This window comes from Poecilia latipinna, unplaced genomic scaffold (genome assembly GCF_001443285.1).
Source record: "Poecilia latipinna isolate Pla-1442-1.1 unplaced genomic scaffold, P_latipinna-1.0 Scaffold291, whole genome shotgun sequence".
Classification (NCBI taxonomy): Eukaryota; Metazoa; Chordata; class Actinopteri; order Cyprinodontiformes; family Poeciliidae; genus Poecilia; species Poecilia latipinna.
The window spans coordinates 161,857-188,713 of record NW_015112907.1 but is presented as its reverse complement, the minus strand read 5'-3'; the positions used below and the strand labels follow the sequence as shown (position 1 = coordinate 188,713).

At 37.0% G+C, this 26,857-nt stretch overlaps 1 protein-coding gene across 1 annotated transcript in view; it reads right to left on the bottom strand.

Annotated features, from left to right (window-relative positions):
* LOC106948507 (adhesion G-protein coupled receptor D2) overlaps window positions 1-26,857 on the bottom strand; it is a 92,149-nt gene that overhangs the window by 30,244 nt on the left and 35,048 nt on the right. The window contains exons 21-23 of the mRNA XM_015034227.1: window positions 22,739-22,780; window positions 17,565-17,618; window positions 14,580-14,724 (exon numbers count right to left, since the gene is read on the bottom strand). Coding sequence (XP_014889713.1) covers window positions 14,580-14,724; window positions 17,565-17,618; window positions 22,739-22,780 — 241 coding nt within the window. The remainder of the gene's footprint in view (window positions 1-14,579; window positions 14,725-17,564; window positions 17,619-22,738; window positions 22,781-26,857) is intronic.

Below are 26,857 nucleotides of genomic sequence, written 5' to 3'. Positions count from 1 at the left end.
GAAATTTTTTTTTTTTGGGAAGAAACAATAAAACCTAAAGGTGGGTCCAAAAAAAAGAAAAAAAAAAAAAAAAAAAAAAAAAAAAAGAAATCTTTCAAAAGTTTCAAAACTTGGCAAATTTATTTGTGGCGATTTTACAGATATAATTACATATTTTGTTATGGGCCTCTGAAAGTCCGTTGTTTGACATTGGACGTACAGGCTTCTTAAAACATTCCCAGGCACACTACAGCATCAGGATCCAAACTCTTGTGTCTTTTCTTGTATTTGATAAAGCAAAGTGAATGTCCTTCTGATGATGCCATTTAAATGTGGCTTTGTTCATGAATTGTCTTGAAATAAAAAATTAAATATGCATCACAATGTAGATCACAATGAAACCTACATGCGATGTAGTATTACAAATAATGACACCAACGACACTGGAAACTGTAACTGAACATAGCAGTCGTTATCAATTCAATCAGAACAGTTGTGCTGTGATAAAGCGTTAGTGTTGCACGGTAAAAAGAACATTTATGCAGTTTGCGTGGAAAGTAACTGCATTTCACCAAATCAGAGTTTGGTAATGTTTGGAGGACAAACAACTAAAAAGTTTTCTGAAAAGATGAGGGTAACATTGGCAGTGAGCGGTGCAGAGGGAAGGTTGGGTTCAGGAAGTTTTCACTCCTTTTTTTCCCAGTGTGCCCCTGGCCTTTCCAATTTCCAGTGAATTGCTGAAAGAAGCCAGATACAGGCAGGGTAATCTCCAGCTAATAAGAAGCTTTATTGAAAACAGACAGCCGGTGACATATTACAAGCTTGAAAGATGCGTGCTTACATTTGTACACACACAATCACACTGACAACTTAATGCACATGACCACACAAAGATGTATAATTGCAGTGCGGTGTATGACAATAAAGACTAGAAAGAAACAATCACTGAAAATGTGTAAAACTATAAAACAAGCACATGTGCAAACATCAACACACCAACAAATACACAAAAACCTCACCAGACCCAGATTCTTTATCCTACCACTGACTTCAGCCCTCTACTACCATTGCAGAAATGTGCAAGCATATAGCAAAAATATAAAAAAATTCCATTATAATGTATCAATTATCAATTAAGAAGCAAAGAACAGGATCGCTATGGGTTTTACTTATGTGAATGTGTCTGTTTTATGTGACTGCATGAGAGAATAGGAAATAACAATGAGCATTCTCAATAACATTTGTGAAATACTGTAGAAGTGAGAGAAAAGAAAACATGCAAATAAGTTGTTACCGAAATGTGCATCAGATATGTGCAATATGTGGCTCACACAAATGTGTATAGTGGTTCTGATGAATAAATACAGTTTCTGACACTGAAGTTCCATTATAATAAGTGAATAGAAGACATTAAATAAACTGACAGAGGTGCCCCATTAAAATGTATTGGACTAGTCAATGGGGCTCATCTGTTTCTAGGGTGGTACTAGTGATAAAGGAGCATCAGAATTGCTACCTTTTGTATTTTCATAAATAAAGGTTTTATGAACCTCAATTTGTACTTCCATTGCCTATTTTTAGTGTTGAATTACTCTCAGTATTACTTTTATGAACGTAAGTGAATCACATGGTGTCCACATTCGTTAAAAAACTATGAACTAGTCCTTCGGTTTAAGGAAACTATCAGTCACATGCCAATTTTAGCATCCTCAGCAGATATGGTTTGGCAATCAAATTTTTCTCACAATACTTATGAAACACTTGTATTTTTTCTGTCATTCTATTACGTTTTCTTTCCCTCAGGGTATCTAAATTCTACTACACAATTTAAAAGTGATGTACCACTATCCCATCATTTTGTAAACAAGTGTTGCTGGTTAATCAAAAAGGTGATCCTTACTAAATGACTTTCAAAAGTTTCAAAAAGCAGCTTACACTTTTTTAAGAAGAAGTCTAGTTCACAAGAAATATTGTGGCATTTTACTACACAATCTTGTTCTATAAGATCCTGTAGAACTCCACCTACAAAACTGCTCTACCTTGCAGCTCGGGATCATACTTGCTGTTTCTAAAAGGGGAGTTTCTTAAGTGTATAATAAGAATATTGTAATTGAAGTATTTATCAGTGTTTGCAACCAACTACTTTTGCACATGGATCTGTAAAAAACACTGTTGACAATATCTTCCCAGTTACAATCTGCTATAACTGGATACCAGTGAATTCACTGTTCAGGAAATCAGTTTAAAGTCATTTGGCCTTTTTGACATGATTCATTATTCCACTGTAAGTAGTCAAAGGAAGACGGATACGGGTTATCATTAATGTGCTTTTTTCATAGAAGTGACATATGGGTTTCATTCCTCGGTGTTTAGACCCATGTCAAATGCATGTTTAGACATGCCAACATACATTGCAAGATAATAAATACTGTGACAGCAGCTTTACCAGAAGTAGATTGAGAAGTATGAAAAGGAACCCAACCCAAGTCTCTGAATTCCCTTTTTTTAAAGCAATCAAGGAGCGACATGAAGCCTCATACACAAACACCTCTCATCACAATCCACAGGACTCAGAGAAAGCTAGAGCATGTTTAAAGGAGTTGGCATTCTCTACTTGACTGAAGCAGATCATAGAAGAGTTTGAGAAAAACACATGGCTGGAGTAAGAAGAAAGAGAGTTTGAGTCTGAGGTTTCAGAGAAACTTTTGTGATTTACAAACCACCAACTTGGCACTCAGACACCCTCTCTCACTATATTTGTAAGCATTTGTATTTGTTCTGCACAGTTCTGAGCTTTTAAATTGTTTTCATGTCAGCTAAAAACAAAACATAGTCGCTCAAATATACAAGGGCAAACTGTTGAAAATGCAAAAAAAAAAAAGGGAAATATGCTAATAATCAAACTGCATAAGCATACATATCACTTTTCTATACAAAATAGCATCCATTCCAAATGCATTTCCTCTTTCTCGCACACACAACCATTCATCCTAAGAGTGCCTCACCCCCTTGTGTAAAGCACTCCCAGTGTTCTGCTTACACCATCAGCAGCATCAAAAAGGACAATCTATGTTCCCTCCTCTGTCTTCTTTTTTTTCATTTGAGTGACTATGAGCGGTAGCTGAAGCAGCTGCAGCATCTCTCCCTGCCCGTGCTCAGTCGGGGTGAGGCAATAGGTTTAGCAGGCGAGGAGGCGAGGCAGATTTATGGTGGTGGATGTGACCTCTGGGGCCGTAACACGGTGATGGGTGAGTGGCTCTCAGCGGTAAGCTACTGGCACTTGACAAAGTGCCCGAAGCAGAATGAATTTACTTCTCTTTTCCTCAATCATCAAGCAGCCACTGCCCTGACCCCCATCCTGACTGCTATAACAAGATCTCCCATCTCACAAGGGCCTGAAAAATTTACTGTCACATCTACTTTTCAATGAGCTCAAGTGAGCACTTCTTTCACCTTCAGCGGAGCAGGTGCTGGTGTCGAGCAGGGCTAACCTGCCCCCAGTATGAGTTTGAGTGTGTATGTTTTATGTGTGCGCGCATCAGGGGGAACTTACACGGAGAGCACTCTGCACCCACAGGTAAGCTGGTGAACTCACCTCTGTGTTCATCCACAGCCCTTAATAGGGCATTTATAAGTAGACAAAACAAAGCAGGAAATACCCAAAGACACACAGGTATTCCACGGTTTCATGCAATGTTTATAAAACTTGTGCGTTTTCTGCAGCACTCTTAAGTGTAATAAGGTTACCAGGGACACAGAGGGCAGAACTATATGGATGTCAATAGACACCTCTCCCATTTATATTAAAAGTCAATCTACCTTAACACATCTCTTATACACACAAGCACACACAGCAGGCATTATGGAATTTGTGTGTATGAAGGCTTTCATCAGCCTGATGGCAGTAGAGTTGGACTTAATGATCCCGGTATTCTTTTTTTTTTTATAACCAGTCGATAAATCTTGATGCCAACACATTTAAATTTCACCTTTCATGCTCTCTACTCGCTAGAATGAAATATAGTGAAGGTAAAAGAAAATTAAGAACATCAAATGAAAAGCTAAGAAGGATGCAACAGATTTTTTTTCTTCAGTCCAAATTGTTTTGGATCCTTCCATACACCTGATAATAAATGAAATACTGTTTCTGTTTAGTTTCCACACATTCAAGCAAATAAAAAAAAAAAAGAAAAAAAACAGTTTTAATGAATTTGACAAAAATACCTTGAATCTCAAAATGAATAACTCAGTATGGACTGTAAAGGTTACTTTGTCCTCGGGTTCAACTAAAGCTAATGAGAGACTGAAACGGTTTGAAATCAAATAATCTCTGCTTCTTTTTCCTTTTTCAATTCATTAAAAAAAAGAATAGGATTTTCTTACTTTTTAAAGAAAACAGTAAATATATATTGAATATTGAACATTAAAATTTTGAAGAAATTAAGAAATGTACAGATTTTATGCAGTTAAAGCTGTTAATTCAGCACGGTAAAACAAATAATTTAAGCTGTGTGGTCATGAACTTCAGTATTTTGTAAAATCAGGTAATATCAAGGTCTAAAAACAATAAGACAAATGTTTTCAAATCAAATTGAATTTTTTTTCTTCTTTTAGGTACACTGAACAAATAATTTCTATAATGTTCAAATATTTTAGAAAGATGAAAATAATTAAGTGCAATTTTGATTCAAAATAGTAAAGCTACACTGAAAAAAGGTTAACTTTGCATCCTATAGAGTCCCTGAGAGACAAACAAATATGTTGCATTTCAATTCAGAATCAATTTGAAAATAAATATCTAGTTAGTAAATCTTGGGTCCACCATGCAGACTGATCCAATAAAACAGGAGATAAAATAGCTCATGACTGTTCTTCTTTATAACACAAGAGGGTTTTAAAAAGTACTGCACTATATTGTCCATTGATATTACAGTTACACTGCCAATCAATAACCTGTGCATTAGACAAAGAAACTAGCCTGTGCTCACATTTCTATTTGCCAAGTTCAGTCTTGAATATGTCATTACTAATTCAAGCTCTTTTCTTTTTATGATCCCAGCCTCACCAGCTCGAATAATGTTATCATGATGAGCCAATAAAAATCAATGATTAAACACGTGTAATTTCCCAGAGACAATGTATTAAAATTTATTGTCTCTTGCCTTGCAGCGGGCATCACGAGAGCCCCGGAGCGACTTACTGTCTGTGGGTTACAACTGAAAATAAAATGGGGATTAAAAGCTACTCAATGAGCTGCTGGGAAATTGATCAGGCTATGAAAGCTGCTCCGCGGCTGCTCTCGCCTGTTAAGCTCCAGAGTGCAGGATTAAAACTGTGGTAGAAAGGGAACGGTGAAGTTTCAGACAGAAGACTGTAGAGACTGAAACTCGGATAGGCTGAAGGGAATTCTCATGATGTAACGCAGAAAACAGCTTTGCTTGATGAGATACAAAGATTTGAAGGAATTCACCGTCACTCAAATTTTTGCTTACATGAGAAGGAACAAAACTGGTGATAGAGAATTTGAACGGATGAAAGAAAAACTCTAATACGTAGCAATAATTATATGCTTTAGCAGGCAATCTATAAATCTAAATAAAATCATAGGATGTCAACATATATAGAAAAACAAATACAACTAAAATAAAAGCATGGAATAACATGCAGAGAGTACAGCAGCCAATCCATAATCTCTAACATAGTAGTATCCAAAATAGTCTGTGATATGCCAAGAGCTTCAGCACTTAAAATCAAGCTCCGGTTTGGTGGTCCTGCTCTGCATGCCACACAGACTTCTGTTCTAGTCTCTTCCAACCTCTCTGGTTAAAAACACAAATAACACATTCACTTGTATCTCTAGGAAACTCTGTGGGGCCATGTTCTCCAATAACCCATGGAGATTTACTGTTTGATCATCAACTTGGACAGTATTCCGTTTGGACTCCTTTTTTAAATTACATGAAACGAGAAAGAAAAAAAAAATAAAATCCAGTGGCCACAAACAACACGTCTGGCTCAATCAGTGGCAGTGGCTCAGCAAACTGCATTTTTCTTTTAACTTTCAATTCTCCTAAGCATCCGTGCTTCACAGCCCCTAGGGCTATTGCCTTTCTCAATCTGTCCCTGGAGAGGCAGGAGTTATGGTCCCTGTCGATTGAGGAGAAAGGGATGTTATTCCCCTGTCACCTCCTGGTCGTGCCGCCATCCTCCCAGCCCTGATCTACAGCCTAACCACACTGCCTCCCCTTACCGCCTTCCTCTCTCCCTTTTCCCCACTTTTTTCTGTCGTAAGCTGCGGATATGTCGTTGCCATGGACTGTTGAGATGTGGATGATGGAAAAACGTTCTTGCAAAGGGGGTGGAGGTGCTGGTTGTGGCTGATGTTTTTTCTGTCATGATTGTTAAATTACATGAAATTTGCTTATCCAGATGGACAACGGATTCTAACGGATATTGAAATAAATGTATTTCAGTAACCAAATGCTGCACATTCATTCATTTACAAAACTAATTGTGCCATTGTGCCAGATGGGGGAAACAGAGTGGGCTGAGGGAGAGGGGATGTGAGACCTGGTGGCCCAGGGGAGGTGACCTATCCCAGGGCACATGCAGGTCCTTGAATGACACCCTTGATAGTGGAGCACTGACAGGGTTAAACATGAAAGGCAGTTATCTGAAGATTACATGTGCTGGCCGTTAACTCATGTCACAGGGGTCTAGGTAGATGTGATTTCCTATTCTTTTTCTTTTTTTGGCTATATATATATATATATATATATATATATATATATATATATATATATATATATATATATACTGAAGCCATTAAATAGACAATAAAAGACTAAAAACTATAGTAATGAAGGTAACAGAAAGTTAATGTAGAACAATTTCTCAAACAGGCAAGAAAAAAAAATCAAAGCAACAGTCCAGATATGCGTTTCATGAGGGAATAACATTATAAAATGCTATAAAACTCAACCCCTCTTAACAACTCTTGTTCTTAGTTAACTTTGCAAATTGCATGCACGCAGAGTTAACGTGGTTTCACAGAAACCTCACAGAGGGAAACTTTCTTTTCTTTGTTCTCAAACTGATATAGGATTTATCAAAACTTAAGATGCTGCAAATCACTTAAACAACCAGAACCAGCACAGACATTAGTACACCTGACACATGCACAGCAGACAACTTCCAGACCTCGAAGTGTTTGGACCTATTTCCATACTGCCCAGTGCTCATCTTTTTTTTCCCCTCTTACTATTATGCAACTTAGGCAAATCTTGAGTTTGTGAGGGTCTTTCTGGGTGAAAGAATAAATAAATAAGCAGATAAACAGATGAATAACCCAGAGGGATGGGAGCGCATGTGGCTTGGCCATCCATCATATATCCTATTACCCTCCACTCAGCAGCTCCTGCAGTATATATAATGTAGTCAACCTCCATAAGCAGATACAAATTCAACTGTTTTCCTCCTCAATTTGTTATTACTGACAACAGCATGGACTGTGCCTTGTTGTTTCTCTGAATTATGAATAGATTCCCCTCACCAGACTTTCACTTGTGTATGATAGTGTGGTGTTTTATGCAGAACAGCTGTGGAAAACAAATGTGTAAAGCCTAGCGCAACTTGTAGCAGTTGGACAAATATGCATAAACAGCTGCGTTTAAAGGTACCAAATGGACTCAATTTTTCAACTCTGGATGGGTTATATTGGGGTGATAAATATAAAATACCACGCCACAATGCAAGTGCAGGGAATGTAGCTGTTTAAGTGTTTCAAATGATCTAAGAACTGATTCAAGACATTTTACAGTAGACATGTAAATCAAAATCTCAATTCTTGCCACAAGTTCCGTTTCCAAATTTAGTCTTGGAACAACAAATACTATGAGTACTATTCACCAGTTGTGTGACATAATTGGATTGGGTGGGTAAAACAAAGAATGGGAGGAAGAACTATCAAAGAAAAGTTATAAAGTAAATAAGAAACTAACAAATCAGATGTAATATTGAGATTGACAGAAACCAAGCTGTGAGTGGTAGGGGAATGTAAATATATGGCAAACTGATAGCACATTTCACCCACCGCTTGTTTGTTTACACTGTGAGGCTACAATCAGGTTCTTCAAAGCTTCAGCCCACATGACAAGAGCCTATTTCAGGGCCGCACTTCCCCCAGATAGCTGAGCCAAATCTCATTCCACACGCACACAAACCCAACGTCATATGTATTTAGTTGTCCATCATTTCAAAATGTAAAAAGGATGCTGGGGGGAATTAAGTTTAATTCGTGTACAGAGGAAAAAGGAGTGAGAGAGAATAGGAGGATAAATTGTAAGGAAGTGAATATTTTGTGACTTGGCTGAACTCTCAAACCCTGTTTGGTTAGAGCAGATGTGGAATTAGTACACATCAGTTTGCATCAGTGAGACACTAAACACAAGCTGCTTCTTAGATGCCAAATACCTCTCTGTCATACAGACACAAACATGTGCATGCCTCACTTCTAGTGTCTATGGTTCTGCTAGAGTGATTATCAGGATGATGTCAGTTCCCAGAGGATCAAATTCTTCTACTTGCTTTTTTTTAACCGTGGTAGTGCTGAGATACCTGTGGAGTGTGAAAAAATATTTTAACTAGGGAGAACACTCAGGTTTTCGTTTCATTTAAAACAACAACAAGCCAACAGTAGTTGAGAGGCAGAAGAAGGCGACTGTCACACTTGTTTCAGATTGTCAAACACATAAACACATATTAAAATCCAACAAATAAATATAAAACACAGTTTTTCTAATGGCAATTTAATTTATTAAATAAGAGGAAAAGCAACCAGGCTCTTTGCAAAATAAGTTGTTCCCCACAAAAGATAATAGCTGGTTGTGACACAATTTGGGATGTTTGCGATAACTGACAGTCAGTTTATATTTATGGTGGAATTTTGTCCCAATTTTCTTAGCAGAATAGCTTTAATACAACTGTAAAGTAGAGTTTCTTCAAGCTGCCGCAAGGTTATCTGAAAATGATGTTAACTGATGCCTAGAAAGCATCAGATCTTATAAAAGAAAATTGTGATTTCAGGAAAGTGTGTTCTTACTGCTCAGTGTATTTATGGAATGATTTTGAAAGGAGCTGTCAGGGGTTAAGGTAAGATCCTGTCAGATAAAGACATTCTTCAGAAAATGAGGGAATTCACAGAATTTAGCTAATTTTTCCTGAGTCAAATAGGCTATTAGAAAGCAGTGCAAACTTTATGAAGCCCAATGAATGATAAGAAAAAGGACTAATTTGGACTTATGAAATTGAACTAATACCTGTAATAACTTTTAGGAAATGATCTGAATGCCTACAAGAAAAGAAGGAAAGAAGAAGGGAAAGAAGAAAGGTTATATTTTAGGATATCAAGACATTTAATGCCAATGTGCATCATTTTAATGTCCTCCTGTTTTGAAAAATATGTGAACACTAAAAAAATAAATCTTATTGTTAAATAGTTGTAGTTATGTTCTGATTTTGCAGCAGTCCACCTACAGTCCCCAAAGTGCATGACCAACTATAGCACATTTGCAAAAGCAGTAGGTGATCTGGTAGCAAGTACTAAGATGAAATCACTTTGAGCACGTCTTTCCACAAGAAAAGTCTTTCGACTGGGATCCTGTTTCATGTCAGTGAAATAAGCTAAATATGGATGACAACCTGTAGTGTGTGAGAGAGGAAAGTAAGTTAGAGTCAACCCCAGTGTGATGTCAGCAAAAGTCTGTGTATAATTTGCAGAAGATGCATTTGATAGACCACCAAACTGTTTTCTATCTGCAAGGCCCCAAATTGCAAGAAATGCTAACACATAAACACATATTAAAATCCAACAAATAAATATAAAATATAACACGTGTGGAATGGAAGAAGGGAAAAGGTGTCAAATGTCAGACTCAAACTGGAATTAGCTTCCTACAAAGCGGGTTGGCTTAGCTTTAAACAAACGTTTTCTAAAAAACACTTTGTGGACAACATGAAACTGTAAATTACGCTTCCTTAATTAGAAACACCCCAGAAATATGTGAGAAAGCAAAACAATTGTCAAAAATATCAGTGTGTGCACAATAACTGCATACACTTTTGCACATTTGGTTATCTCATTTAAGAAAAAAATTATCTGGTATGAGTGCAAGTAATAGGCCGTGGGATTTACAAAACCTGTGGTGGTACACGCTTTAACAATTGATGACTTAAAGTAATTTTCTAAAATCTTAAATAATATATAAATAAAATTTCCATTTTTTATTGATTTAATTTATTCTTCCCACCAAAATTCACTAATTCATTTATCTCGGTTTTTCAATACAGAGATAAAAAAAAAAAAATTGTAATGCAATAGAAGAGTACAAAGGGATAAAATGGTTCATTTATGGGTCCAAAAACAAGTAAAAGCTTTGAGTTGACCAAGAGATGGCATGTGTTTTTATCAGAGTATGTCAAGATGACAGCTAAGACCAGACCACACCTTAAAGTTATGATAACTATAAGTGCAATATGTGCATATTTTAAGTTAATTATGAATATAGATGAATGTAAGGAAGTGCTATAAAAATACATAGTCCAATCAGGCACATCTCAAAGCACAAGAGGCGAGAGAGGGAAACTCTTCGACCTGTGGACTTAGAATAATGTGAACATGAAAGGAAACCAAGCAAAGTAAAAAATTACATGAGGCTACACAAATGGCCTAGCATGTTATTGCAGCTCAAAAGGGCTCGCAACCTTCAACTCTGTCATTGTTTGAGATCCTTCTCATCAGAAATGCAACACTCATTTACACAGACAAACACCCACACATCACTTTCAGTTCAAAATCCCCCATACTTCACCTCCCACTCCTTTTTATGCACTTGTCCTTCTGCTCCGCGCACAGCAAACATGTGCTACGCTTGGTTATAATTCCCCCCAACACATACCCTGAATATAACCCATCATCTGCTGTGAAGAACTTTGGCATCCAATTTGAGTACACAGGAAGATAAGAGAAGAATCTTCTGTGCAAGCCACATCCAGCTGAAACCAGATATTTATCTTTACTGCATTAAAGGACAAACTTTTTTTACTTTCTTTAAATTCAGGACTTTACAGTCTCTGCCGTAGTACCTGGTAGCATTGCCTTTAAAACTGTATGGTGGGGGTCAAACACTGTGGTGCTCACAGACTTATGAAAAGCACATTTTGGGAAAAGCCTGATGCCCACAGTCATGTAAAATTCATCCTTTTGAGGAAATCATTTTATATTGTATCTTATGTGATGGTGTTACATTTTGTCCTGTACTCTATGTTATTGTCTACCTGGTTGTTTGATGACGGGAGTACAGGAGCTGGTCTGTGGATAAGAATGTACTCTTTGGGACAATAAAGTCTAAAGTCTATCCCTCATAATGTTTAGCTCTGCCCACAAATTTTCTGTGGGATTTAGGACAGGACTTTGTGAATGTCACTCCAAAACATTGACCTTGTTGTCCATTGTTAGCCCTTTTATCTTAATCTGGCAGAATGTTTAAATATTCACTGTGCGTTTGCCCAAGCTTTAACTTCCTGACTGATGCTTCCAGACATTACTTTAACACTTGCACATAATGTCCTTTCCTCATGTCTGTTTTGCTTTTAAGTGTGCAAGTCCCTAATGCAGAAAAACATCAATATAACTACATGCTGCCTACTTTGTACAGTTGGGATTGTAAGATGATGCTGGCAAACTTTCCTCTATTTTTGTCAACTGTATTGATTTTCCTTGTGGTCAAGAAAAAAAGGGCTTCTCTTATTTTTATTTTATTTTTTTTACAGTGTCGGGTTTGCACTGTAAATATTATCAAATAAATGTTTGGCAAAAAATGAAATTTTGAAAAAAAAAAAAAAAAAAAAAACACAGTCGAAACTTATTAGAACCTAAAAATTTTAATTAATTATTTTAATCAATCATTTCCTTACATGGGTCATTTGGTGAATATCATATTTAATTAATCTGAATTGGAAAAAAAGTGTGAGAACATAATAAAACTCTTGCCTCTTCAAAACAAAACAGCAATTACGTAAAAGATATACCACAAAAGTCGACAGCTACACTAACTTGTGCAGTTAAAAATACACCAGAGTGCTAAGAAAGGATTTGACATGACATGATGATTAGTCGCAGGGTACTGACTGTGCAAATTTGTCTTCTGCATAATATAACTGCATGGCACTGAGTGAGCACTTCTACAATCCCAGCACTTAATCACATAAAGCCGATTACATTTGCATGTTGCAGTGGCGAGGTAGAGGCAAACCAGAGGAGCAGCAAATGGACTACATAATATCATCTGACAAGTGATTATTTCTCCATTTGTGTTCTATCAGAAACATTATGTTTGCTGCTCAGTTGGATGTGTCTGGTTGCGCTGATGATTCAGCATGTAAATGTGCCACAGGGACTGATTTAATAACTTTGCTGTGAGCGAGTGAAAGAGAGTAATAATGTGGTGGAGCATGCAAATCACTCGCAAAGGAAATGTTGTAAATCAGACTGAGAGGTATTCGGAGGAGCAATAAGGGCCGACAACACGCAGCCCATGCACTTTACAAATGTGAATTTTATTATACAAGCCATAAACTATTACCTACATAGTTTTCACAGATTTAAAGAGCCACTCTGTAAAATGATATTTAGTTGCAGTTTTCCACCATCAGATGGTGCAATAAAGTGTTGATAAAACATTTTGGAAAAAAAAAAAAAAAATATATATATATATATATATAGATATATATATATAGATATATGCAGTAACATGCATTTAAATGTTATTGAAAAAGTTTATTGAATTTAAAACATGATGTTCATAGCACCTCATTACACACAATGTGTTTTGAGCAGCATTGTTTCTGCTCATTTTGCTGAATGCAGTGGTAGTGACAGCTGGTTACAAAGTAAATCTTGGCAAGCCTGATTTGGAGATGTGTAAATACTTCCAAATGCATTTAAGCGCACACTTATTATACATTTTTTAATAAGTTAATATGTATATGATGATTATTTTGTAATTTCAGATGTTTTTCTCCCTCCATAACTGAGAGGGCAGCACCCCACACACCCTTTGTATGTGCCGCTAGTGGGAAATGCAGACTAAAATCCTTTGTATTTCTGCTTTTAGTTTAAAGAGGAAACAAGAAAAAGAGAAATTATGTAATTCTGCATCTGCCTCATCAGCTCAAAAAAACCCAAGTTACTAGTTTTAAGTTACAAAATGAAAGCAGGACTCGACCTCTCCCTCTTTTTTGGCCCTCTTTGAAACTGGTACCCCCAATCTTTCCCACAGTGAAACAGGGTTCATCACTGGCAAGCGCAGCATGGGTCAGAGAGCTGAACCAGAGCCAGGAAGTCTGGTTAGTGTTAAAGTTGAATAGGGTACTTCTGATGTCTGATTTCACTCAACAGGCCAGCCACTATTTTCTATTTCAGAATGCCTTGCTATGAAGTCTGGATGAAATACCAGCAAAGGAACAGACATGGGGCACAATTTTATACTGTTGCCTTCCAAAATCAGCCAACACCCTTAACCTACAACACATTCTGGAGGCAATTCTGCTAATTTGAAGAAAATGAAAAGGGATGTGGCTGTAAGTTTCTTACAACTTCTCATACTGACTAAAAAAAAAACATAATTATTCTGTGAAGAGTCAATCTGAGGACATTGGTGCAACAGAAGAAGGTTGGTTGAAATGTAAGTCACCCATTGGGATGATAATCTCAAACAAACACAGATGTAAAACCATTTGAAATACTGTGACAAGTCTATGAAGAGATAAAGGGAATGTTAAAAAACTTGTACCAACTTATTTTTTTTACTGTATTGTTGTGAGGGCTATAATTTCTGCTATTCAACTATTTGAAAATTGGATGAGGTCAAACAAAGACCTGTACACTACAGAGGGGTGTACATACTTAAATCATACAGTATTTGTTTTTATCCATGTACTGTTTTTGCATTTTGGGTTTAATCAAACAAAGCACTCAGTGTGGTGTTTTTCATCTGAAACAGTTTTTTACCTAATTTAAAACTTAAGGACAAAAGTTTGGTTGTTCAATTTACAGACTTAAAATTCAGTTTCGAATGTAGTTTATCATAAAGCACCAATGCATTATAATCATCTCCAGGCACTTTACAAAAATGGTTCAGATATTTCAATTGGTAAAAGTCTTTTGTGTCTAAGTAGATACAGCAAATTGTATGGACACTGACCCGTAGCAATCAAGTTTCCTTGACAACTGAGTTTGGCATTCAGCCTAATCTTTTCTAGCAAAACTTCTTCAGCTAAGTTGAAAATTATTTACACAAAGTTCAAAAGTCAAGGTACACAAAACAATTTTAAAACACTGACATTTATTCTAGAAACAACAGGATTCTGCGCAGAACAGGTTGTTCGCCAAATTGTGGTCTAATCTGTGCATCTAATGTTTCTAATCACACATGTTAATAATTGTAATATTTTAAACCGTACTTTCATAATGGTTTTTACTTATGCTTGTTAAAATGGTGGCAAAAGTCATAAAAACTGTTGAAATAAAATAAAACTCTCACCTCTGCTCTTCTCTTCCTCCATCCTATTGGAGGACGTGCTGTTGCACGGGTAGGTCTCTTCCTCCTGGCTAGGGGTTGATCCAAGAGGATAACTTACAGGACGGGAAGAGGTCAAAGAACTGGATGGTCGGGAGCTGGCACAGTTCTACAAAAAAAGACAAAATTAAACAATCTCGTGATCAGATTCCTTAGATGATGATTAGTTACTCAAACAAGGATTATGAGCATTGTGATTTGTTCGACCACTATTATTTTTTTAAATGTCTGTTGTTTAATTTGTGTTTTTCTTACTGTAAAAAAAAAAAACTAACAAAAAAAAAACAGGTCCAAGTTAACACACAAACGTCAATACAGTACCCTTGCTTGTGTTTAAGGTATTTTTTTCCTCATAGTCACTGACATTAAAAATAATCTTAAATACAATTATTTGCCATGCTTTTCTTTTATTTTAATTGTTACAACATGGAACAGGAGGGTTTTTTTTTTTTAATCTAAGTTAGAATTGGACAGTGTCTTGTTTTCCACAAGCTTTTCCTTGTCCTGGGTTACCCAAAAGATCATCATTCACACACACACACACACACACACACACACACACACAAAACCTCCAACAAAGATTTGGGTGCTATACAGGTTCATTAAATGGAAAATTTTCGAGGTGTGCTATTCAGTTGTTTTCTATTGTAAATGTACAGCTTTATTGCATATGCCAAAAATGCAATCAAAAGAATACAGATAAATGCACAGATACATGTTGCAATAAACCTTTTCTAACCAAAATGCCAAACCACAATATTAACTTTGATTAGATGAGTCCCACAACAATGTGTACCCAGTTTCAACTGTCTACCCGTAAAAAAAAAACATTTGATTCCAACTGGTGTATCGAAACTTGAGAGAAGATTTAAAAGAAAAAAAAAAAAAAACTAATCCCTTTCTCATTTATATCTATATTTCAAGGATGTCATGGGCGTGAAGTAGTGGGAAGGGGGATGGAGGGTGTTTTTTATTTGGACTTGGCAACTGACAGTTTTATTTCACAAAGCAATCCGGCTGTGTGTGTGAGGAAGAAGGAGGTCAGGGTAGGTCAAGAGGTATGTGGTATCAAATGGGCCGGTGACACTGCTAAAAGTGGCCATGTATGTGTGAGTACATATATAACCATACACCACAGGGGTTAAAAAAAGAGAGCATGAGTTGTACGCCTGAATATAGAACAACAATAAGGAAGAGGTCAAAAGAGGTTGACGCTAGTGTGGGATTTAAGAGGGGAGATTTCCTGATTGTGTTTGATGGAATTTATTTAAGATATTGTCAAGGTTATGCATGTCTCAATGCAGTAAAATAACACATTTGTAAGTTAAGAAATTGATCCCTCATTCAAATGACTGCAACTTTGTGTATTGTCAAAATAGTGAAAAATGACTGACACACCTGTTTCACCTTTTCCAAGTAAATTCCAATTGAAACTGATCATCTTATTGTATCCTTTACGCAAAGGTGGCGTGACTTTATCTAGACTACACTCATTGTTAATGTTTAAATGAAAGGGGGACTAAGAGTTCCATACAGTTTTTCTCAATTTAAGTCCTTAAAATGCTATTGGCGTGAATTATCCCATTGGATTAAATCTTCACAGGCATATAATAAACCATACAAACCCTTTTATCTGTGACAAGAGCAATACGTCTCCAAATGACCCCATATGCTGTAACAGCATCAAAAATCCTCTTTGCGCCTCACCTCAAAGGCACAATACCCAATCCTATGTTTTACAACAAGAGGATATATAGGGGCATGTGCGGTCATCTAGAGCCAAATGTCTCCTATCTAACCACAGGACAGGGGGATACAGTATTTCGAGCAGGATTTATAGCACAAAACAGCATTAGCTAAAAACTATCAGGCAGCAGCGATGGCTTAAAAAAATGCATTCTGGTAGCGGAACCTGGCAAGATTGGAAAATTGCCACCACGGGAGGGGAGAGGACGCAGTAAAAATGACTCTAGATGGGGGTCCCTCACTGATAACAGGAGAAGCACATATATCAGACTGCACCTGGTGGCAAAACCCCCTTCCTCACAAACTCTCCACACTGACATATATACACATGCACATTTGAGCTTATCTATTTGTTTATTTCCTCCCATCTTTACATTGTCCATTTTTTAGTCAAAGAAGGGTCAAAGGGAAGGTGTAACAGCATGCTCAGTTTTCAATCTCCTGCTCATAAATGGCTTCAAGAGAAGGGTTAAAGCGCATGTGTGTGGGTCAGAGTGCAGAGGGAGGAGCAGGACAAAGTATTTCTGGAGATTAAGTGTGACACAACACCATGACCAGAAGCACTGTGTCTGTGTGTGCGCACATGAGATGGAGGATACACACAACGCACCACTGGCAGAAGAGGTTAGAGTGATGAGTGGGTGTTTGTAAAGGGCTAAGGTTCATAATTGCACCTTTAAGTGCAGGAGTTGTGTCTTTGCATGTGTCAGACTTTTAAAAGGTGCTGTGTTGGCAACAATCTTTCTTCTTGCACAGGCCTACAGACACACAAACACACACTGGCAATATCCAACAGTTTCAGCTAAACAGCAGAGTCCAAGCGGGTATAAATACTGCTCTGACACTTTAATGTCTGGGGACGGCTTGTCCAGGATTAGAAACTTGTAACCCACTGCAGAACCTGACATTGCTGGGATGAAGGTGATGCAATTGGGAGAGGGAGGAAGGGCTGAAGGAGTGTGGGGGCTATTATGAAGGGTCTATGCTTGATGTATAAGGGCATCTAACATAGACTGTCGACCAATAAAAGGTTATTAGAAGCTGCTTTGAAGCTGGCTTTCATTGGCACTGAAGGAGTTGCTTTTTTTTTCTCTCTCCCACGAGAAGTAAAATACAGTTAGCTGCACACATAATCAACAGAATTCATAAAAGCACATGGATCTGCGTGAACACCCCTTCAATTGAAAACTTAGAATGACTTACAGACAAATTAAGTGCTTTTCTTCTCTCCTTGATCCTGTTGACAGTACTCCATACCTGGAAGAAAGAGAATTAAACAAAAGTAGTAACTATTTATCTAAACTCAATTAACCATGTCTTAATAAATAAAACCTAAATTGAATTTCCCTGTGCGCACAGTCAAGTACACAAAAGGAGGAAGAATACTAAAGAGTAAAGGGATAATCACATATTTTTAGAAATAATCTGCAGACAATATCATGGAGGAACTGGCACGGTGTAGATGTGCATGTGAGGGTGTTCCGGTGTGTCCCAGTGCTAATGGGACTTGAAAGTGACACATAGAGCTGGCACACTAAGGAGACGACTTCAAGCTATCATCTGTCAACATGGAGCGGAGGGGCCAACAAATGGAGCTATTGGAGGAGAAGGGACCGCCCTAGCAGAACAGATTGCATTTTTACACTCGAGATGAAACTGTGTACTTGCACACCTTTATTTAACACACATATAACATCACAAAAGAGTGTCACTGATGTTGAAAATATACAGCACATATACACAGACACACATGTATGCAGAGAAAATTACCAATCCTCAAATAGTAAATTACGCCATAATTTTATTGGGAAAACTTTTTGTGAAAATTTAGACCACGTGGAAAAGGTTCATTTTACCATAACTGTTTCCACACATATTGAAAAGATAAATAGAAGCATGGTGCTACCTAACAATTGTAACCGATTAAGAGATTATCAGCAATGTGAAGAAATACATTTGTTAGTTTCCTTCTTTGATGCATTCAGGAGCGTGTTAAGTGAAAACGAACACGAATAAAAACAAAAAAGTTGCTGGTCATCAACTTGGACAAAATAGAAAAAAAAGAAAAAAATCAAACAATCAAAACAATATAATTCCACAACTGGCATAGTTGTGGCTTGAAATTCATGTGTGACTACACTTAGAAAAAGATTAAATATTCCCAAACAAAGACCTAAACTTTAAGTACAATGACTGAAAATAAGTAATGAGTGTCGCTGTACCACTGTGTAAGTCCAAACTCGAAAATCTATTTAACATCTACAAAACAAAAAAGGAATAACTTCAGCAGCAATTATGTTCATGTCTTATAAGGTAAAAAAAAAATAGAGTAACTGTGCTAAATCTAAAATTTTTGAATCAGGTTTGGTTCTGAGTTTTCCACATTTTCTTATATCGTGTGTTGTTGTCCATCTGAGTTCGTCTTTGTCTCAATTCAGGAAGTTGGAAGAATTGTTGTTTTATTGTTGTTGTCTTTCTTACTATTGTTAGCAAGAGTTTTCTATAGCACAAAGTATTTGACATCTCTATACCCTATGCTCAACGTTATGGCAAAAGCATTGGAGCAGATCACATATAGTGCAACGACTAGGAGATCGCCTCTCCCAACCAGATATAGTGTAGCTACTACATGAGCAGAAGACTTCCATAAAATCCTTTAAGGTAATTATGAGGTCTGCATGCCTGTGTGTGTGTGTGTGTGCCTGTGCCATTTTCATGCACACCATCAGTACAAATTGGAAATTTGTAGTGGCTGGGCACTCATCTCTACAGCCTTTCCCGGCCCAGCCCACAACATTAGTGAATATGCATTATGGCTCATGGCTTCATTAAGTCACCAAGCATTATAAATTATGACACTGCACCAATCACACACATGTTCCAGAGACAGTTTGAGTGTACAATGAACGTTTTGCATACAAACCACTGCTGGAGGCCCTATTAATAGAAGGAAGAGCATAATCAGAAGTGAACAGTGTTATTATTTCTGACAACGTCCTAACAAGGCCTTCAACACAGCATACATGCGAGTAAAACAACACTGTATAACATTATTTAAATGGGAAATTACAACTTCGGGATTTCATTGATATCAAAAACAGCCAGCATGCTGAGACAATTACGTGACACAACTTAATTAATCATTTGACAATGAGGGGAAGGGCATTGTTTTAGACTATTGTAATGTGTTTAAGGGGGTTTGAGTAGACTCAAGGTTTAGAACTGATGCAAAGCATGTAAATGGTTGCAACGCAATTTCCATATAAAAGCAGTGCACCCAACAACACCTGCTGAAATCCTTGGAGTTGATGGAAATAAAGGGTCATCAAAGCGTGGGATTACAAGGTGACCACCAAGGAAAAGCTAATTGCAATGAATAATGGGAAGCTATCGTCAGGTAATTAGCAATTAAGCATTGCATTTTGAGTATAATAGCAGCAGATGCAGTTTATGCTTCATACCACAGTTGATTGTTTAGCTGAAAAACCAGGCTTGTTAATCCACAATCTGACTTTTAAGGTCCAAGTTAATTCACCACCAACTTTTGCATATCAAAGTCATATTTCCTCATTAATTAGTTTTAAAAGGGAAACATTTAAAAGTAAAGTTAAAAATTGAGTGATCTCAATCTTTTCTGGATACTTGTCAGCATATCAATAGTCGTCTTTTTTTATTTTCATTTTAGCACAGATAGCTGGAGACCAGCTTGGAATGAACAAGAGTGCCGATAGACAGTCTAACCCATTCACTGGAACTTTGTTGAACAAGGACACCAATCAACCAATGAAGAATTGTCTAATACTGATTTCTTATTTTACAATCAGACTGAAAAAAAATAGTTGTCAGTATGAGGGCAACTGCTTCTTAATTTCAGTGAAATGGGCATTTCCCTTGCTCCCTATCACGTCATGTCTGTTAACTTTGACCTTTGAATCTGTGAACATTTCTAATTCACATGTATGTGGAAGGACTCTATATACATGTTTACGTATATTTATTTTATATTTATATTTATTTTATATACATATTTATATGATTTTTGATTTAGTAGTGTGGTCTCAATCCACTGTGAAGCAACTTCAGCAAGAGATGTAATTGCATGACTTCACGTGTCCAAAATATTTAACTGAAAAAGGAGCTCCTGCCCACTTCTAAAAAAATATTAGCTTAAATAAAAGCAAACGGAAACTACATCCTTGGCTCATCATTTTACTGGAAGTCAAGAAGCCAGAAATATTTTGAATACTGATAGAAATTGTTTCTGAATATCTGCTATGGAATTTTGTAAACAAGATGGATGTTAGATTTAAAAAATCTGACTAACATCCAAAACATGAGACAAACAGGGTGAGTCCAAACAAAATACGTTTCTTCTAAAGGTGATGGAGGTTTGGAAGAAGTAATATGCACAGATCTGTAGTTCAAAGAGGTTTCTGTGAGTCTTCTTAACACAAAAGGAGGTTCCTTTTTAAAAAAAAAAAAAAAAAAAATTGGAACATAAGCTGTTCAAATACCATGAAAACCTCAGGGTCAAAGACAACTTCAGAGACTGCAAATTATTTCTGCACATTAAAAAGGCCACTCAAGCAAGAATGCATGTTAATTTATTTTACAATGTAAAGGGTCAACCTTCCCAGCATCTGTTTTGCCAATAGATTGGCTATGACTCAGGGACACCTTTTCATGCTCTGAAGAAGACATGAATACAAGAAAGAAAGAGAAAATACAAACTAAAGACAGGAAATTGAAATGTTGTGTGAGACCAATGTAATCTTGGATGTTCAGATGGACGGAGGTGCTGATGAAGTTAGATAAAAACTGAAAAGTGGGAGGTCATGCAATTTTGCCCATTTACCTTGTAAATACCTCATCTGAAACAACAAAAAGACATGACCTTTGGATTCATCAGAACTGAAGACTCATCAGCAGAGCTTCATTTAGGCCACAGACAAGAAAAGTGCTTGTTAGACATACTTTCATTGTATTGCATAGAAATTTAAATGCACTCTATCTGTCCTCGGAGTGTACAGTACAAAGATGTTTGTGCATATGAATCTCCTGGTCCAAAAAAAAAAAAGGATTTAAATAAAAGATATTATTATAGCGATTTTCAGGTAAATCTAAAAACAAACATAAATGTTTACTTATATATGGAATATATATTTTGTCCTTTTTAAATGTACATGCTTTTGTGATAGAGCAAAGATGAATGAGCTGTAATTTTTTTCTTAAAATGTTTTATTTTAAAATTAAAAGGTTACAATAAACCATATTTTCTGTTTATATTGATGTAATTCAAGTGAAGTGATCATCTTTTTTGTATTTTAATGTAAAACATCTTTGGTTGTGCTGAATTTCAGCAATGAAATACAGCGGGTCCACCAGACACAGTGGTTGTGTAACCAAAATATGAACACCAGGGCTTAATAATTGTGTTTATACATTCAAAATGAATCTCAATGATAAAAATGTGGTACATTTTAGGAAGGTGCATAAAATGAAGGGGAGAGAAAAAACGCTGTTAGGGAGAGAGAACTATCTTGTGCTCAACCGTACTTTTTGGGTTGAACAAAAAGTTGGTGGCATCTTTGTTGAAAGTTGGTCAAAATTTCACTCTAAAGTTTTGTTGTGGCTTTCCCCATGAATCACATGTGTTTATGAGACAAATTTTATCCATTCTTTAATTGTGGTCATGGGCCAGTAGAATAACCTTATGAGAGCAGCACGTTTAACTTGTCATTAATTTGAATATCTGAGTGTTAAAGGGGATGCACAGCTAAACAGCAGGTCTTACTCTTTAATAATTTCCAGCAGGTAGCACATTTTTGGTATTGTTTACAAAGGTGGTCTTTGCTATAAAAAGTTTAAGCACTACTGCCAGAATCACTTTAAATAATAATCACATCCCAATATTGTTATTGTTTTCAATTATTCATTGGAAGCTGTTTGTTGCACAGTTTTGTTTTTTTATATATATATTTTTTTTCCCATCCTGCAATGGTAGCTGCACTGGGCCATGCAAAGCCCTGGCCAGGAGCTTTGTCAGGATGCTAAATGGAGGACCGTGAGTTTAAAAACTTAAAGAGGCAGTGAAATATTAGCCAATGTGGGTGAGGAATGAGTGGCTGAGAAGCGCAGCGTGTCAGTGTTAAATGGTCGGACTCGGATGCATATAAGTTAGTCCAAGCATGAAGGGCAGTGGGACGCTCGCGTGGAAACGATGTCCCCTCCCCTCACTCCACTCACCCGCACAAAACGCGTTCGCACACGCACACACTCTGTCACCCCACCCACACAGCATTTAAGCAAGAAGCCCATCAGAAACTTGTCATTTCTCTCATTCACTCCGACAGCCTTGAGACACAATGCAGACTTACCTCTGTGTTGTACACCCCATATATCAGAAAGATGAACAGGCCCTGCAAACACAGACAAAGAAAGAAAGAGGGGAGAAAGAAGAGGACAAAGTTGTAACTGTTGTTTTCTCTTTTATCCTTTTTTTTGTTAAATACATTAAAGAAAAGTACAAAGTTGAATGATGAGTACAGGGAAGGTGAAATGCTGTGAAGATGATGAAGAATTTATGTAAACTGGACCATCTTTGTAAAGCTCAGCTTGCACTTGTTTCATACCCAGTATAGACAGCACAAAGCAACTAGAGGGTGAAATACTAGGTTCTACCTAGATTCACTCAGGAAAACAATCTCAAGTGCTTGTTTTCATTTTATGTTTTTATTATAGGTGTGCCGATCGATCGGCCACCGATCATAATCGGCCGATTTCCGTGAAAAAGTGTATGATCGGTGATCGCCGATCACGGTCTCTTGTTGCCGATCACACAAACCGATCATCACCTGCATCTCATTTCGCAGCCTGCCTGTGCAGCTGGTCTCCTCTTTCCTCCACACTGCGCAAACCTGCAGCAACAAATCCTAAGCGATGTGGAACTATGACGCACTGAGTGAACGGGGAAGTTTGAGTGTTGCGGCGGAAAATTGAAGCAGGTGGAGTGAAGCAGGTCAAAATGCATCAACACGACGACTCTAATATGGGATAAAAACAGTGCCATACTTGATGGAGTTTGGCTACATCGAGGCTCACTGCAGTAAAAAAGACGATCAGATAGCAGGTAAAGCAGCGCACAGCTACAAACACTCACCCAGATTAGCATGATGGTCAGAAAGCTAAGCAAATAACCTGCAAAATGATTTAAGTCTTCGAGCTGCGATGTAAGACGCTGGTTCTGATCTTGTTGTTGAACCACTACTATGCACTACAGATAGTAATATTTCACAGATGGAGCTTCGCTTCTGCTCCACCTGGTAGTGACTCTCACACCGAACCTGTTTAAAGCTGCAGCATCTAACTTAAAAAAAATAATTTTACATACGTATTAAAACTTTCGCTGTCCTAACATGAGACAGATAATCTCTGAAAAAATAATCGATCTCCTCCCTGTTCTGCATAATTACTCCGCTCAGTCAGAAACAGCCAATCAGAACTAGCAGTAATCAGCTAGCCGCCATGCTATCAGGAAGTTTTCATTCAGTAACTCAGGATTGTTTATTGTAATGGAACCTGTTTTATGTTAATGTTAAGTTTTATACTTGAATTTTTTGGCAATGTTGAGAGGTTTTATTTAGACTCTTTGCATTATTTAGCCTCTTCAGAGCCTTCATATGTTTTCAGTCTGTTAAAGATAGTATTACCAATACAATTTGGACAATGTCTGTTTTGTTTTTGTTCTTGGAAAAAGTTATTAAAAACAAGTTTTTGTCTAAATTAAGGTGAATTCATGGTTCCTTTTTCCACCTAATGTAGCCGGTAGTGCCTTTGATAAAAAAAAATAAAAATTATGTGATCGGTATCAGTGATCGGCCCTTATGGGTGATCGGAATCGGAATTGGCAGGAAATAACCTGATCGGCACATCTCTAATTTTTATTAAATGTAACCAGAAAAAAAAAACAAAAAAACATATTCTCCATAGCCTTAATCACTTGTATCAAAAACATGCTTTTAAATTTTTATGAAATGAAAACAAAATTATTGGAGAATTAGACAGAACTAACCTATTAAAAATCTAAAGGCACAAACAATTACACACAAAGAGAGCAACTAGGAGCCGACAAGACCAGGAGGAAAGCAGAGGGAAAAAAAGGAACAGAATGAAAAGAATGACAGACAAAAGAAGATATTTCATGTTCATAAAACTCATGGCTAGTACCCAGGGTCCAAGAATGTCATGCCCTTGGAGACAAAAAAGCCTGCACTTTTGGGTGCAATGAAAAAAGGAGGTTTTTTTTTTTATTATTTTCATTCAAATCCATTGTGGCATTCACTGAATGTACAAGCTGTGCATTCACCTTCAGGCAAAAATGTAATCCTTTAGCCTCAATGAAAACAGTGAGAACAACAAACTGAGCACTGATTGAACTGTGCCACTAAACATGTACCGAGAAAATATAAAAAGACAGTTAAAGTTCTAGATAGTTCAAGGCTGATGGACTCACTAGATGCTTGGACAAGACGAACACAATGTCAACACGGACCAACTTACTACAGGCACAAAATAACTTTTTAAAGAACACCTCTCCCCTTTCACTGTCAAAGTGTTTGTGTTGCTGCGCCGTTAAAAGTGGGGGTAAGGACACATCACGAGGACCGGGCACGATGTGGTCAAAGCATCAATCAAAACAAGTTCAGAGCATCCAATTTTTGCCAGAGGGAGATCTCGATGCATCAACATTGACAACATGATTTGGGGGCCCATCCTCAGCGGCTGGATGACAATGGCTGGCGACGACCTCTTGCTGGAGCAATAAGAAGTGGGCTGCAGCTCACCCCACCCAAGAATTGAACTGCCCTGTTTATCGTAATAACAGCTCAAGTCATACATCTTTTTAAAACTGACAGTTCTGCTCGTCTCACACACGCGACAGACTATAGGCACTCTGATGCTGGGATCTCTTCAGTTTGAATTTTTATTCAATAATTGGAAATGCAAGAAAACTTTGTTTCATAAAGAATTAAAATAGCACAATGGAGAGATGAGTAAAGTCTGTTCGGACAGCTGGTTAATGAATATGAAAAAAAAAGTTTTAAATCTCTGAACTTTTACATATTTTCTTTCTTTGAAACCACAAACTTCAATGTATTTTATTGCTGTTGATTCTGATAGACCTACACAAAATATCATGCATAACTGTGAAGTAGAAGGAAAATGATACATGGTTTTCAAAACTTAAAAGTGTGACATGCATTAATGTGCATTTCCCTACGGTTAACTACAGGTTAATTACAGGGTTTCTGGGACAACATGTTAGAGAACATGAGTAAGCAAACAACTTCATACAGACCAAAGAACACAGCAAAAAGGTCAAATATAAATTGTGAAAATGCTAGACGCAGATTTAAAAACAATGCTTTGACCACTGAACAGGAAGGATAACACTGATTCCAAGTCAACTGGTTACAACAGACTAGTAGTACTAGGTTATTCAATTTTGTCAACTGGTAAAATGCGTTCCCTGGTTTGTGTGGTGAGGCTATATGAAGATGTTCTATTTACTCTAAATCAGATACAGTTTTGTTGTATTTGCTGGTCTGATTCTTCTGTTCACTAAAGTCAAGGATTACCGTTGTTGGAAATATAAATGCCAAAAAACGAAAATTTAGCATGTGTGGTATGGATCATAATCATCTGCTCAACAACAAGCACATGCATACAAATAGGCAAGTAAGTTTATGTGCAAACAAATACATAAAGCAACACTGCGGGGGCAATTTGCAACACATGTTCTATTGTATTGCATTAGAGTTGCAAGTTTAAGCTCTTTGTTGCAATTTGATTATCATGTTTTTGATCATTGCTCTAATTTGTAACCAATCTTTTGTTGTGCATCACACAATGTGAGGAGAGCATGCCGCGCGTATCAGTTAAAATGATCTTTTAACATCTAATTGAGTTAAAAATAAGATGGATTGTTTAAAATGTTAATTCATTAATATCTGCACTGAAAAACAAACATGCAAGAATATTGGGGCACATTATTTAAATTCCAGAATGTTTTTCTAAACTCAGCCCTGTTTCTTTTGAACTCGGCACAAGATACTGGCCAATTTATGCAAAGAGTGAACACAATTACTATCAAAGTATTGTTACACTGTACATCAAACAGCAAAGCATATGTTAATTTGCTCCCCTCTAATTAGCAAACAATTGTATGTTTAATAAGTTAAAGATAACACCGTGTTGTATCAAAAACATAATCACCCCAGAGAAATGTACTTTGCTGCAATACAACATAAAATAGTACTTGTTTAAATAAGTAAGCAGGACTCTGATTCTCGGAGTTTTGTCAGGGAAAGCAGAAGGAGTGAATTAAAGTTGAGCCACTGGTTTACTGCAGCGTATTCTAAGTCAAATCAGTTAAAGCAATGAATTCTAACCTTGATGCTGTTAAAATACAGACTGTTTATAAAGTTAACAACCTC